Source organism: Dendrobates tinctorius, unplaced genomic scaffold, assembly GCF_039654945.1.
Source record: "Dendrobates tinctorius isolate UK_male_01 unplaced genomic scaffold, ASM3965494v1 ptg000084l, whole genome shotgun sequence".
Taxonomy (NCBI): Eukaryota; Metazoa; Chordata; class Amphibia; order Anura; family Dendrobatidae; genus Dendrobates; species Dendrobates tinctorius.
Genome location: NW_027361752.1, coordinates 26,251,929 through 26,266,247, shown reverse-complemented (window position 1 = coordinate 26,266,247; position 14,319 = coordinate 26,251,929). Strand labels below are relative to the sequence as shown.

The following is a 14,319-nucleotide window of genomic DNA, read 5'->3' as shown; positions in this document are numbered from 1 at the left end:
ACAAAACTGTATCACAAAAAGAAAGAAAGGATGGCACTCACCATTCTGTCATGATGATTTTTATTGGATAAAAAGCATAGGCTCGGGAGGAGTGTAAGAGATGTGGACAACGGCCGTTTCACGCAGCTGTGCTTCTATGGGACCCTTTGAAGTGCAAGTGCATGAAACAGCCATTGTCTTTTCATTACTAAGCCTAGGGTTTGATGTCAATGACAGCTGCTGACACTGAACCCTAATCTCATTACTCTGATTCTACTGCATCAGAATGAAAAAAGTGGTGTTAAACCAAGAAATCACAATTTACATCACAAAATTTTTTTAATATTTTTACTGAGCTCAAAAAAGCCTTCATTGCGGGGGCGTGCCTGAGCTCAGCTGGATGGCGGACATGTGAGCTCAGAGCTCCTGTGTGACCAGTCAGACAAGCAACAAAAAATATAGGAAAAAAGGAAGAACATGGATTAAATTAATCCCTGAAGTTGTTCACAACCTTCCTGTAATCGTTTGATGTCATTTTCTAAAGTGTGGGACTTGTTTTTCACCTGCTACAGCTGACTGAAATAAGTGGTGAGTGAAGCCGGGATATTGGCGGGAAGCCAGCGTCAAGAGATCGGGAGTCCCCCCTCAGTGAGGTATCACTGGCCTTTCCGGGGTAGTCAGAAGCTTTGGAGGAAATAAAAGGACTGCCGCCATTTTACCTGTGAGACCGGGGAGCCCAAGGAGATAAGCAGTGTCGTGGTGAGTGAAGCTGCGGTATTGGCGGGAAACTGGTTGCTGGAGTCCGGGAGTTCCTCCTTAGTGAAGCTTCAGTGGCCATTCCAGAGGAGTCAGGAGCTGTGGAGTCTGCCGCCGCTGCACTTGAGACTGAGGAGACCGAGAAGACCAGCGTCGCTATGAGATAAGTGGAGCCGGCGCCGCCATTAAAAGAGCGGGAAAGTGAGGAGCCGCTGTGAAGAAAAAAAGGCAGGAAAATCACCGCGCTGAGATAAACAGGAAGCGGAGGACAGGAGAAGCAGCGACAGAGCCGGAGGAGGAAGGCAGCTGATAGAACAAGAGCAGGAAGAAGAAAGAAGAATCAGAAAGGAGCGTCGAGAGAGAAGAAGCGGAGAATAAAGCGGTGAGTCCAGGAAGACACAGAGGAAAGCGGGAAGATACCAGTGCTGCTATAAGAGAAGCGGAGACTCCGGGGAAAGCTGCAAGACGTCTGGTACACATTGTGGCAAGGAGGAAAGGCATAAGTGGCTATATTAAACCAAAATAATAGCCCTGCTGGGGCTGTGGGATGCAAAAGACTTAAAAAAATTCTGTGCTGCAGGAGATATGTATAAAATCTTGTGGCTGCATTGTGGGGTGGAGGTTCCTGTCAGCAGAGAGAGGCCTGGTGAATCCTGCATAACAGTGGTAAGCACATAAAGAGGAGTGGGGAGGGCATTGGAACATAAAGGGTGCCTGGAGACAGTGCATCTTAACAATACAAGCCACAACTGGTGTCACGGGTGTGCAGGCTTATTCTACAGGGGGAGAGGAATCCCTTAGGAGGCACCATACAAATAAACTGGTGCATTATACTGTCGCGGCCTCCCCGCACATTTCCGGGGGACTAAAACTCCAACTAATATCCACACAATCTATCATGAAGGGAAGAATCCAGCCTGTCAGCTCCTAGTTCATCGATATCACTTGTGGGACACATATTGACTGATATATATTATATATTGCTCACAATATTATATTATTCACAATACTCAATACTAAGTGGAGTGACTCTGCCTATAACTTTTGACTCCCAACACAAAGATTGGCAGTGCCTTTCTGCTCTATCCTCCACTACACAGAGACCTCATTAACAATTTATATTTGTAAGTTATTTTGAATTTCCTGCCATAACACCACCAGTGCTTGACAGAATGGTGACTGGGGGCTTGAAATTTAAAGGACAAACTAACAGAACACAAAGGACATGGAATACTACAAAAACAAAGTTATCTGGCGACCCATCTACTTTAATCTGCTTAGCCCAACTAAATCTAGATCGCCTATTAAACGACATGAGGGACGTGAGAGCCCCTCATTGAACACCTCAAATGCCTGTCATGGTAAAGTGTCACAAGGGAAATCGACACATTAAGATTTACTCCCTGACTTCCAGAGCAATACACAAAAATCTACAAATATCGAGACAGGCAACAAAAGAGAGGATGGTATGGATATGACACATTTTAGCAAAAGGAAAAGCTTAGGAAAGGGGGCTCAGGGGATGGGGGCTACAAACTTGGATTTTGACAGTACCTCAGAGGAATCTCTGATTAATGGTAGCCCGACTAAACCCCTTCCAAAAAAGGGTTGCCCAGGATCCTTCCAACAAATTATCCCCTCGCTTGATATGGTCAATTATGAGGTTTTCTTGGCCTCAGATAAACAAGTCTCAGAGGGAATCGTGGCCAACTTTTGCAAATCCTTAAAAGACTCCATTACAATAGGTTTTGAGATACAGAGAAGCTTCATGCAGGAGGTCTGTGATAAGTTTACAAATAGATTCGAGATCAATGAGAAGAGAATTGGGAAAGTGGAAACAAAAACAGAGTCCCTCTTACAACAAAACTTAGATCTGAGGGAGGAAATCACGTCTCTGAAATCCAAACTCACAGATCTAGAAGATAGGAGTCGACGCAATAACCTTAAAATCAGAGGAATCCCAGAGACAGTCCTGCAAGACGATCTCTCTAATTACCCAAAGGCCCTCTGACAATTGATAGAGTCCATAGGTTGGCGTGCCCACGGGGTATACCACCAGATAAACCGAGGGACACTATCTTGCGTTTGCTCTTCTTTGAAACCATAGACAAGGTTCTGAGATTTATAAGAGAGCGTGGTGTCTTCCCGGCTCCTTATGAGCACATACAAATTTTTTCCGACTTCTCCAGAAATACAATGGAGGCGAGGAAAGTATTTCGGGAAGTTACTACTAAGCTAAGGGACTTGGAGATATCATATAGATGGGGGTTTCCGACCAAACTCATTGTTTGGTACAAGGGTAAGAACATCCCACTACTACATATAGATGAAGGTCAGGATTTCATTGCCTTTCTTCACAAAGGTTAAATGTACATATTAATATTTCTGGTTCCTTCCTTAGCGTTACTGGTTCTAACGTATTGTAATATTACAGCGTATTTTTATAGACCTTGGCTGGTCATGTAGGACCTTTGCCGCATTTTTTTTTACCCCCCAATTCAGAAGAGATACCACAAGTGTTGGTTTCCTTCAAGAGATCTCCATTTATTTGTATTCATTTTTTCATTTTTGTTCTTTCTTTGTTCATTTTTCTTGTATTACATATTTCCCCAGACTACATACCTTGGTTTGTGCCCTAGGGTGGGAACAGATGGATATCAGTATCCTCTCATATAACGTCAGAGGCCTTAATAGCCCTTATAAAAGATACACAACATGGAAAGAAATCAAGCTATATCAAGCCAACGTGGCATGTCTACAAGAGGTACAGTTGGCAAGAGACAACCACCCCACTTTCAAGCACAAACAATACCCTCACATTTTTAAAGCATTGGGTGAGAAAAAAAGAGCTGGTATCATAACCATTATCAGCAACAGAATATCGTTCCAACTGATTAGTGAGAAGGCCGATACTAGAGGTCGATACCACATTCTTACGTGTACGATCAATGGCAAATTGTTTACAATCATCAACATTTACGCCCCTAATAAAAAGCAATTCCCTTTTTTTAATAAATTAATTTAAAAAATTGACAGAGTTAAGAAAGGGGATTTCAATAATGTGCCCAATAGACATATGGACTCGTCCTCCCCAACACGACTATCATCTTCCTTCTTGAATAATTGACTAATGAAAAATGAGCTATTTGACGTCTTCAGGTGCCTCAATTCATCATCTCGGGAGTACACACATTACTCCAACGTTCACGATTCCACATCAAGAATTGACCTTTTTCTTACTAATATCTTTTCATTGTCCAGATTCAGAAAGGTGGAAATTTTGAACAAGTCCTTCTCCGATCACACCCCGCTCATGGCAAAATTTAATGTAGGGCCCTCAACACAGAATACTTTTCTTTGGAAAGTTAATCAAACTCTGCTCAAAATTCCCAAATATAGACAAATTATAGAAAAAAACATTAGTGACTATTTTATTGAAAACTCTTTAGGGGAAATTACTCCATTTACCTTATGGCGGGCGCATAAGGCTGTTGTTCATGGATGTTTAATGCAGCTCTCTTCAAGATACAAAAAGGAAAGGAGAGAAAAAATAACCACTCTACAATTACAAATAAAATCCAAAGAAGAGCAACAGAGCAGTCTAGCTACCCCATCCCACGCCCTTCATCTAGAAATATTAAAATTATGACAAGAGCTTAGCTCACAGATCCTGACCGAATACGATTCAGCTCTTAGGGCTTCTAAATTTATTTTGTATTCGTCAACTAACAAGCCAACGAAACATATGATGGACAAGTTAAAAAGAGAACGCACAATTGGACGAATACACAAGATTCAATCTCCTTCAGGGACTGTTAAATCTCACCCGCAAGACATTGCGGATGTTTTTGCGGCATATTTCAGTGAGCTGTATAACTTAAAAAAAGACCCCTCAACTCCAATTCCGGACCAATTAGTGATTGATTCCTTTTGGCTGGTTTAAATCTCCCGCAAATAGACCAGTTAGATTTAAGACTATTAAACCGTCCTATTAGCATTGAGGAGATTACCAATACTATCAATAAACTGAAACCACTAAAATCCCCAGGTCCTGACGGTTTCACTAATGAATATTTCAAAACATTCTCTAGTCTTATTTCCAGGCAATTAAAAAATCTATTCGACCATGTATCCACTACTGGCTCCTTCCCAAAAGATATGCTAGAGGCCACCATAATAATGCTTCCCAAGGAGAAAAGTGAGTCAGAAATAATTCATAACTATAGGCCCATCTCCCTTTTCAATGGGGACATAAAATTTATTCTAAGATTATGGCGGATCATCTCAAAAATGCCCTACCACAATTAATATCAAATGACCTATCGGGTTCATTACAGGCAGGCAGGCGCCTGATGGAACCTGGAGAATTCTGAATTTACTCCACTTGATCAAGACTTCAAACGTTCCTTCTCTGTTCCTGTCTCTAGACGCAGAGAAGGCGTTTGACAGATTAAGTTGGTTATATCTTAAAAACGTTTTAATTAAATTAGGATTCGACAATAAATTTGTGTCCATCATTTTCTCCCTATATGCTGAGCCAAACGCTAAAATTTACTTAAATAATCATTTTTCTAAGCCTTTTAAAATCTCAAATGGCACCAGGCAAGGGTGTCCACTTTCTCCTCTACTCTTCGCATAGGCAGTCGAGCCCCTTGCCAAAGCAATCAGGACTAAAGGGGGCTTTACACATAGCGATATCAGTAGCGATATCGCTAAAGCATCACCGATTTTGTGGCACAGCAGCGATATCACTAGTGATATCGCTACATGTGATACTTACCTCCAACCGGCTCCCCCGCTGGCTATCGCTGATCATGCGAGATCATCCACGTCCATTTCTCGTCGTCGGCTTCCTACTGGCGCCAACGAGCGAGCTATGGATGCAGGCGGAAGACGGCGGTCATCGTTTTGTCTGAAAGGTAAGTACAACCGCCGAGCATCGCTACATCACTGGTGAGATCTGCCTGTTTGGCAGCTCACTAGCGACCATTTAGCGATGCACCAGCGATCCTGACCGGGTTGTATCGTGGTCGGGATCGCTGGTAAATAGCTAAATGTAAAGGGGCCTTAACCCTCTCATTTCAGGAATAAACACCAGATTGTGTTCCCATAAACTCACTCTCCTTGCAGATGACCTCTTTGTTTCCATGACAGATCCAATTAAATCAATTGAGGCCCTGTTGACTGTCTTGGAGCAATTTTCTAAAATCTTCTTTTTTAATGTCAATATACATAAATCTAAAATCTTGCCCTTTAATATGTTACATAGTGATATTAAGGAGGTTCTGTATAGGACTAAATTTCAACTAGAGAAGGAAAGTTTGGTATATCTGGGCATTCATATTTCTAGTAATTTCCAATCAATTGTGGCTACTAATATTGCTTCTCTCATAGACAAGATTACTAAAGACTTTTCGCATTTTAATCTTCTTGATCTTACCTTATTTGGCAAGAGTCTTGGTAATAAAATCTTTTATATTACCCAAGATTTTATATATCTTTAGGACCTTCCCCCTACAAATTCATGCAAAACTAATAATAAAATTCAAAATCTGATAAACTCATTTGTATGGGGAAACAAAAAACCGAGGGTTGCAGCCAATATCTTGTATAGAAGGAAAACTAATGGAGGCCTAGCCTTACAAAACATCTGGGCGTACTATCAGGCAACTCTGATCAGGCACAGCCAGCAATGGTTTAGGGCGGGGGAATCCCCATCGTGGATCGACTTGGAGTTGGCTTCAAACTCTTATGCTCCATTACAAGATTTATTTTTTACCTACACGCTAAAACCTTCACTTAAAAGCTATAAGCACCCAATTTTTCATGCTATTCTTGAGGCTTTGAAGAAATTTGCCAAATTAAAGAAAAAGAGCGATAAACTCTCTATTATACAAAACTTTCCACTTAAATTGCTTACAGGGATATATAAGTTTTCTTTACACAATATATGGTTTGATTCAAATATAGAAAAGGTTGGAGATATCTGGGATGGTACTTGCATCGCCTCCTTTTCCAGGATTAGAGATAAGTTCCATCTGCCATCAACGCAGTTTATGTCATACATGATTCTGAAAGATCACCTTCAACTATTATTGAATAGTAGATCTCTAAATTTGGAAAATATTTCCTCTTTAGTGGGCAATCCAACACATAGGAATAAATGGAGCCTTAGAAATATTTACTGAGGCTAATTTCACACTTGCTTTTTTTCCAGCGTGTTTTTAGCGCAAAAAAACGCATAGAAAAAACGCATACAAATGCTGCGTTTTTTTCAAGCATTTTTATGAGCATGCATGAAAAAAACGCAGCGTTTTTATGCGTTTGTATGCGTTTTTAGTGCGTTTTTACCGCGTTTGCGGTTTTTTCCAACATTAGGTGGCCCCTCACACTAACCCAAACCATGACTTTACAAACCCTAACCCTAACCCTAACCCTAACCCTGACCCTAACCCTAACCCTAACCCTAAGCCTGACCCTAACCCTAACCCTAACCCTGACCCTAACCCTAACCCTAACCCTGACCCTAACCCTAACCCTGACCCTAACCCTAACCCTGACCCTGACCCTAACCCTAACCCTAACCCTAACCCTGACCCTAACCCTAACCCTAACCCTGACCCTAACTCTAACCCTAACCCTGACCCTAACCCTAACCCTGACCCTAACCCTAAACCCTAGCTAACCCTAACCCTAGCCCTAAACCCCCTTAACTAACCCTAACTCTAACCCAAACCCCTAAATTCCATTGTCCAACTAATGGTGAAAAAAAAAACGCATGCGCAAAAAACCGCATACATAAGCATGCCAATGCGCACATATGCGCACCCATAGACTTATAATGGGTGTCTTGCTGTAAAAAAATGCATTGCGTGCACATGCGTTTTTTTGAGGCAAGTCGGACGCTCAAAAAATGCAACAGGATGCATTTTGTGCGCCCGAGCGCATACCGCAAAAAAACGCATGCGCGGAAAAACGCATACAAACGCATGTGTATGCGCACATAAGCGCATCCCATGCAAAGTATAGGAAAAAAAATCGCATGCGTTTTTTAGCGCTAAAATCCCGCAAAAAAAAACGCAAGTGTGAAACCAGCCTTACAAATTATAGGGGATAATTTTTTCTCCAAAAACTGATATATGTCAAAGTGGGAAGCAGATCTTAAGATGACATTTCAGGAACATAAATGGGAATCGGCAATAAAGTATTCATATGGCTCTACTACATCTATGGCTTTGCATGAAGCTTACTTCAAGCTTATGGTACTGTGGTACTATACTCCGACTAGGCTTTCTCACATTTGCAAAGACATCTCTCCGTTATGTTGGAGGGACTATAAATTGCCAGGTAATCTCTACCACATTTTCTGGAGTTGTCCGAGATTAAGAACTCTATGGACAAAGGTGGGAAATCACATAAATTCTATATCTTCAGTTAAAATAGAAGTTAATCCTAAGATGGCACTTTTGTCTCTGGACCTGGAATCCATTAGTCCCTCAATAAAGTATATAATAATTCACATTTTCCTGGTTGTCAAGAACTCCATCGCCTACTGGTGGAAAAAATCGAATGCACCTCTGTTCTCAGATATCATTAGATATCATTGAGACTTTGCGTTCACACAGTCTCATGGAGGAGAGGATAGCTTTTAACAATAATTCCCTGAATAAATATAATCTTAAATGGGAAGTATGGAATTCCAAATTTTTGTAAAACTCTGTTGCTACTCATGGGCTACATTTCATATTAGTTACACATGTTCTAAGTCTGGAAGGAAATGTCATTACCTGTATTTGTTTGCAAATGTCTTTGCATTAGAGCGGAGCTCTGGATTTTTTATTTTTTTCCCCTATTTCCCTTGTTATTCCCCTCCTTTTCCCTTTAAATTTTAAAACTAATAAAAAAAAGCCTTCCTTGCTGTACAAAAACGAATGCAAAAAAAATGCAAAAATGCTTAAAAAATGCACCAAAAATTATGGCAAAACATGTGTTACCGCAAAGTTTTTGCTGCCAAGACATGCAAAAAGCCAGAAACCTTGTGAAATTTCTGCAAGCAAATGCTCAACATGTGCATAGTCTTAAGGTAATATTTAGATGAGTCACTTGAAATTTGTGCAACTGATATGTTTCTGGAAAATATGAAAAACAGTTGTTAATGAGTAGTTAGTCAGATTTTCATTTATCTCTAGTTACAAAATAATGGTAGCTCTATCACATAGCAAATGTATATTTTAAAACGTGACCATATTAAATGCTATTCTTTACATTTACAGCATCATTGTGGGGAACAAATCCTGGAAATTTTAGAATTTTTTCACATCAAGCTACTGTGGAATTTATGAGTGATTCTACATCAAGTGGTCTCAGTGGTTTTGAAGGCATGTATTCAGTGTTCACCACCAGTGGTGTGACAAGTAAGTATTACCATGACCCAGTGTATGAATGGCACAACAAATATATTTAAATAATATTATTTTTTGGCACATTGGACCCATTTCGTCTTATTTTGCTTTAATTATTGTATTTTTAATGTTGTTACTTATGTGTTTTGAAACTGTTAATCTGTAAAGCGCTGCGAAATATGTTGGCGCTATATAAATAAAGATTCTTATTATTATTATTAATGCAGCTCACTTGCAAAGTTCTCGTACATTAAGATCTTGGCAAACCAATATCACAGTACTGCAAGTTACATAAAGAATTTGCATAGGACTTCAGATAGACACTTTGAAAGATCACATGCCATTACTGTGGTATTAAATGTACTATATTTATAGGAGTTTTCTCATTTTGGAAATTCAGACATTTATAGTATTTCCACTTCTAGTACCCCATGTTGAATACAAGGGAGTCCCAGCTCCTTCCAGCTTTGAGAAATGGCTATACATGTGCACAGGTCTCTTTATACACTACTTATGGAGTTACAGGGACTCTGTCATCTCAGAATGATTACTCCAATCAAGTACAGGTGCTTGGTGCACCCTTGTTGTAGCCATACATTTAAATAAACCTTCCCACCTCCTTGGTTTCCATTTATTTCAACCCTTCTCTGGCTCTATGAATCCAGAGCTGTCAATCAAAGAGAGAGGGGGTGGAAAGAGCAGGAAAACAAGAAGGTGGGAGGGTGCACTCACATGTTTGGCCCCACCTTGATGCATCGAGCGCCTGTAATTGGTTACAACAGTCATTCTGTGCTGACAGACTCCTTTTAAAGGAATGACATGGTTGTTTTTTATCACTCCAATATAACAGAAAATTAGAGATGAGCGGAAAAGACAAAATACAAATTTGCCTGTTCATGCAGATTTTCCAAACAAATTTGAAGTTATTCTCCATGAAGTTAATGTCACTAATTATGCTCTGGGGTATGAAAGGAAATGTCATTTTTCAAAATTGTAAAGGGTCAACAAAAGGTTAAATAACAAAAATGATTGCTAGAATAGCTTTTGTTCCATCAGCTTCTCCCTTCCATCTTTAAAGGGGTTGTCCAGGCTTTTCACATAATCTCAGTGCATATCTCGGCTGCAGAATAGTGACAATAAGTAATTTACCTTCTGTCACCATTTTGCAGGGTTTTCTAGATATCACTCTCTTGCTTCTGATCAGAACGTCCAAGGGGGGGGGTGTCCTGGCATTGAAATGAGAACTGGTCGTAACCTCCTACTCCACTAAAAACCTGCCCTCTATAGCAACAACCCTACCCTCCATAGCAACAGGCACTCCCCGTCTACATGAACAAGCCCTCCTGACACAGTAACAAATCCTCCCCCTCTAGCAGCCTCAGTGCAGAGAGCAGAACCAGCTGCTCCTTCCCCAGACACACACTGAACAGTGATTTATGGAAAGTGAAACTCTAGTGAGGAGGGAAAATCATCCTGTATTCTGGGCCACTCCATGATTACAATACATAAGTCACTCATTATCAGTGATTCCTTCCCTCAGTGTCCCAGGCTGCTGGCAGTGATGGGGCTTTGGCTGGCAGTGATGTGGCTCAGCTGCTGGCAGCAATGAGAACAGACTGTGTGATGGCCAGTGATGGGGGTCTGCAGCTTCTAATCTGCACAGGGGATGGCAGTCACTGATGTAATCTGTTCTGTGACAAAGCCTCTGCTGTGTGAATGAGACAGCTCTGTGTCACTGATGTCTTCACATAGCAGCAGATTTGGTTCAGTGTATGTGTGAAGCTCCACCAAGCACCAGTGACCAGCACCACCCACTGCCCACTCATTGGCTGTCAGTAAACTGCACCTGCACTCATCTTTATCATCATTCCAGCATTGGAAAGAACACAGCAGTGATCCTGTATTTATGAAAGTAGCACAATCTACATCACATCCAAAATTGTAATAGATAGGGCCATTACATGTTCCATGCCATACTCCTTGTAGATAATTGTATATTGTGTAATGAAAACTATATATAGCACCTAATGCAAGTCTATAGTAGATATATGTGTATAATATATATACTAGATGTGGGCCCGTTGCTATTGCATCAGGAGGGCAGTGATGTCATGATGGGGTGAGCTCTGTGAAGCTGTCTTTCACCCTGTACGCTCTCTCTACTTCCTGTGCTGTCTTCTCCCCTCATGTGCTCTCTCCTTTGTGCTGTCTCCCCCTGTGTGCTCTTCCCCTGTGCTGTCTTCTCCCCTCTGTGCTCTCTCCACCTTGATGTCTTCTTCCATCTATGCTCTCATCCCTGCAGGGCTGACACTTGAAATTTCAGGGTCGCTTACTGACAACATATTCGGGTCCCCTGGAGATGCCACCTGTTGTGAGTTCATTTTCCCCTCTGTCACTGAGGCCTGGTGAACTCCCTATTCTAGTGAAGGAAGGTAGTGAGCCTGATTATCAGGCACCTGGGACTAATGAAGACGATTGGCTGAGTGGAGTCACTGACTGGATTTAAGGCAGCCTACGCCCTTTCTGCCCTGCGGGTGATTTCTCTGTGGACTCTTGGACACCAGTCAGATTCCTGCTCTCCTAAAGCTAAGTTTTCTGTTTTGCCTTTTTGCATTTAAGATTTGTTTTTGTTTTTCTTGCTTTTTGGATTCTGCCACTCCCTGCTGGAGTGTGCAGTGTTCCGTGAGCTCTGTCTTCTGAAAGTACCTGAGTGCTGATTTAGTTTTTGAAGCTTAGTTGCTTCAGGGCCATTTTTATATCAGCTTGTTGGCTTTTGTCTCTGATAGAGTTTTGGCAGATTGCAGACAGCAGCCTTCCTATCCGTTCCTATCTAGGTAGTTTTTGGGCCCCGTCTTTGCTCAGCCTGTCTTTCTGTCTGTGTAAGTGTTTTCATCTTGCTTCACCGTCATTATATGTGGGGGGCTGCCTATTGCTTTGGGGTCTGCTCTGGGGCAGTTAGATTTCCCCTTTCCTTCTTTAGGCCTATGTATCTCTCCGGCTGTGATCGAGGGGTCTAGGTCATCGTAGGAACCCCCCACGGCTACTGCTAGTTGTGTTGATAGGTTCAGGGGTCTGAAATCTGATAGTTGCCAACTTCTCTGGTTTTCTGGACTTAGCTAGCATTTCTGTTTTTGCCTCCTACGGTGACGCAATCATAACAGCCACCCATCCTCCACTCCAGCCTGCCTGCATTCCAGCATAATATATATACTGTATATATATATATATATATATAGCACATACACACACACAATATAGATTGTTGCTGGCTGTGTACACTATAGAGACTGCTGCAAGTTGTATACCCATTAGACGGCTGCTGCAGGCTGTATACACAATAGATGTCTGCTGCAGGCTGTATACACAATAGATGGCTGCTGCAGGCTGTATACAGAATAGATGGCTGCTGCAGGCTGTATACCAAGTAGACATGCTCACACATACACTGCACCAAATCTGCTGCTGTGTGAAGACATCAGTGACACAGAGCTGTCTCATTCACACAGCAGAGGCTTTGTCACAGAACAGATTACATCAGTGACTGCCATCCCCTGTGCAGATTAGAAGCTGCAGACCCCCATCACTGGCCATCACACAGTCTGTTCTCACTGCTGCCAGCAGCCGAGCCCCATCACTGCCAGCCCAAGCCCCATCACTGCCAGCAGCCTGAGACACTGAGGGAAGGAATCACTGATAATGAGTAACTTATGTATTGTAATCATGGAGTGGCCCAGAATACAGGACGATATTCCCTCCTCACTAGAGTTTCACTTTCCATAGATCACTGTTTTGTGTGTGTCTGGGGGAGGAGCAGCTGGGTGGTTCTGCTCTCTGCACTGAGGCTGCTAGAGGGGGAGGATTTGTTACTGTGTCAGGAGGGCTTGTTCATGTGGACGGGTAGGGCCTCTTGCTATGGAGGGTAGGGTTGTTGCTACAGAGGACAGGTTTTGAGTAGAGTAGGAGGAAACGACCAGTTCTCATTTCAATGCCAGAACACCCCCCCCACTTGGACGTTCTGATCAGAAGCAAGAGAGTGATATCTAGAAAACCCTGCAAAATGGTGACAGAAGGTAAATTACTTATTGTCACCAATCTGCAGCCCAGATATGCACTGAGATTATGTGAAAAGCCCGGACAACCCCTTTAATCATTTGGAATCATGTCAGTAGACTTGTCCAATCTTCAGTTGTCTTTCTCATCCCCAAGTAAAACCAATCTATCAACGTGACCTCCTCCATTGAAAACGTGTGTGTTGCAATATCAAATATTTTCTAAAATGGAGTCAAATATTATATAGGTTGTCCCATCTGTATACACTACATATGTGATAAGGGTAAAATTGATGAAAGTTCTATCACTGGGACCTCCACTGATATCAAGAACAGCCGATTTGAATGGATTAGTAGCCAAATGTACAGAATCAAATACGCTCTACCACTATAGGATTTTATGCCAATAGCCAACTAGAGCAATCGGTTGTTCCTGTTACTGTCATAGACTGAATGGAGTGGCTGTGCGCATGTTTGACCACTAATCAATCCATACAGACATGGGACTCCTGTTCTCTTGCCTAGTGGGGGCCTCAGCAATATGACATCCAGCATCTTTTTTCAACTCTCTGAATAGGTAATTTGTCAATCTTGGGACAAGTGCTTTAATTTTCAGAAGGTACAGTAAATCATAGATATCTCTTCTGACAGAAGCAGGATGCATTTACTAATAATTTTTCATACACTGTTTATTCTTTACGTTCGAAAGCTGCATATGATTTTTCATATTTTTTTTCTTTGACAACTGAGTTTCCTAGCATATGAAATGCAACATTTACTTATAAATTGCTCTCTCATTACTCCAGCATGTTTTATTTTTGCCTCTTCTACACACTAAATATTAGAATTTGGCAGGAAAAATATATTGTCTCATTATTTTAAGATTAAAAGGAGTCACATGTCCATTGAGTTCAACCTGTAACTTTGCATGATGGTTAGTGTTGAGCATTCCGATACGGCAATATCGGATATCCACCGATATTCGCTGTATCGGAGTTCCGATACTGAGTTCCGATACTTTTAGAATATCAAATACCGGAATCAGAAGTTCCCATAATGCAATGAGCCAGTTTGATTTTATTCAGCCAATGAGGAATCCTAAGAAGTGTGGGCACATCCTGTTATGCATGTTA

At 41.6% G+C, this 14,319-nt stretch overlaps 1 protein-coding gene across 1 annotated transcript in view; it reads left to right on the top strand.

Annotated features, from left to right (window-relative positions):
• Positions 1 to 14,319, top strand: part of TMPRSS15 (transmembrane serine protease 15) — a 473,521-nt gene that overhangs the window by 151,472 nt on the left and 307,730 nt on the right. Inside the window, exon 9 of the mRNA XM_073584497.1 lies at positions 9,009 to 9,149. Within this exon, the coding sequence (XP_073440598.1) occupies positions 9,009 to 9,149 (141 nt within the window). The remainder of the gene's footprint in view (positions 1 to 9,008; positions 9,150 to 14,319) is intronic.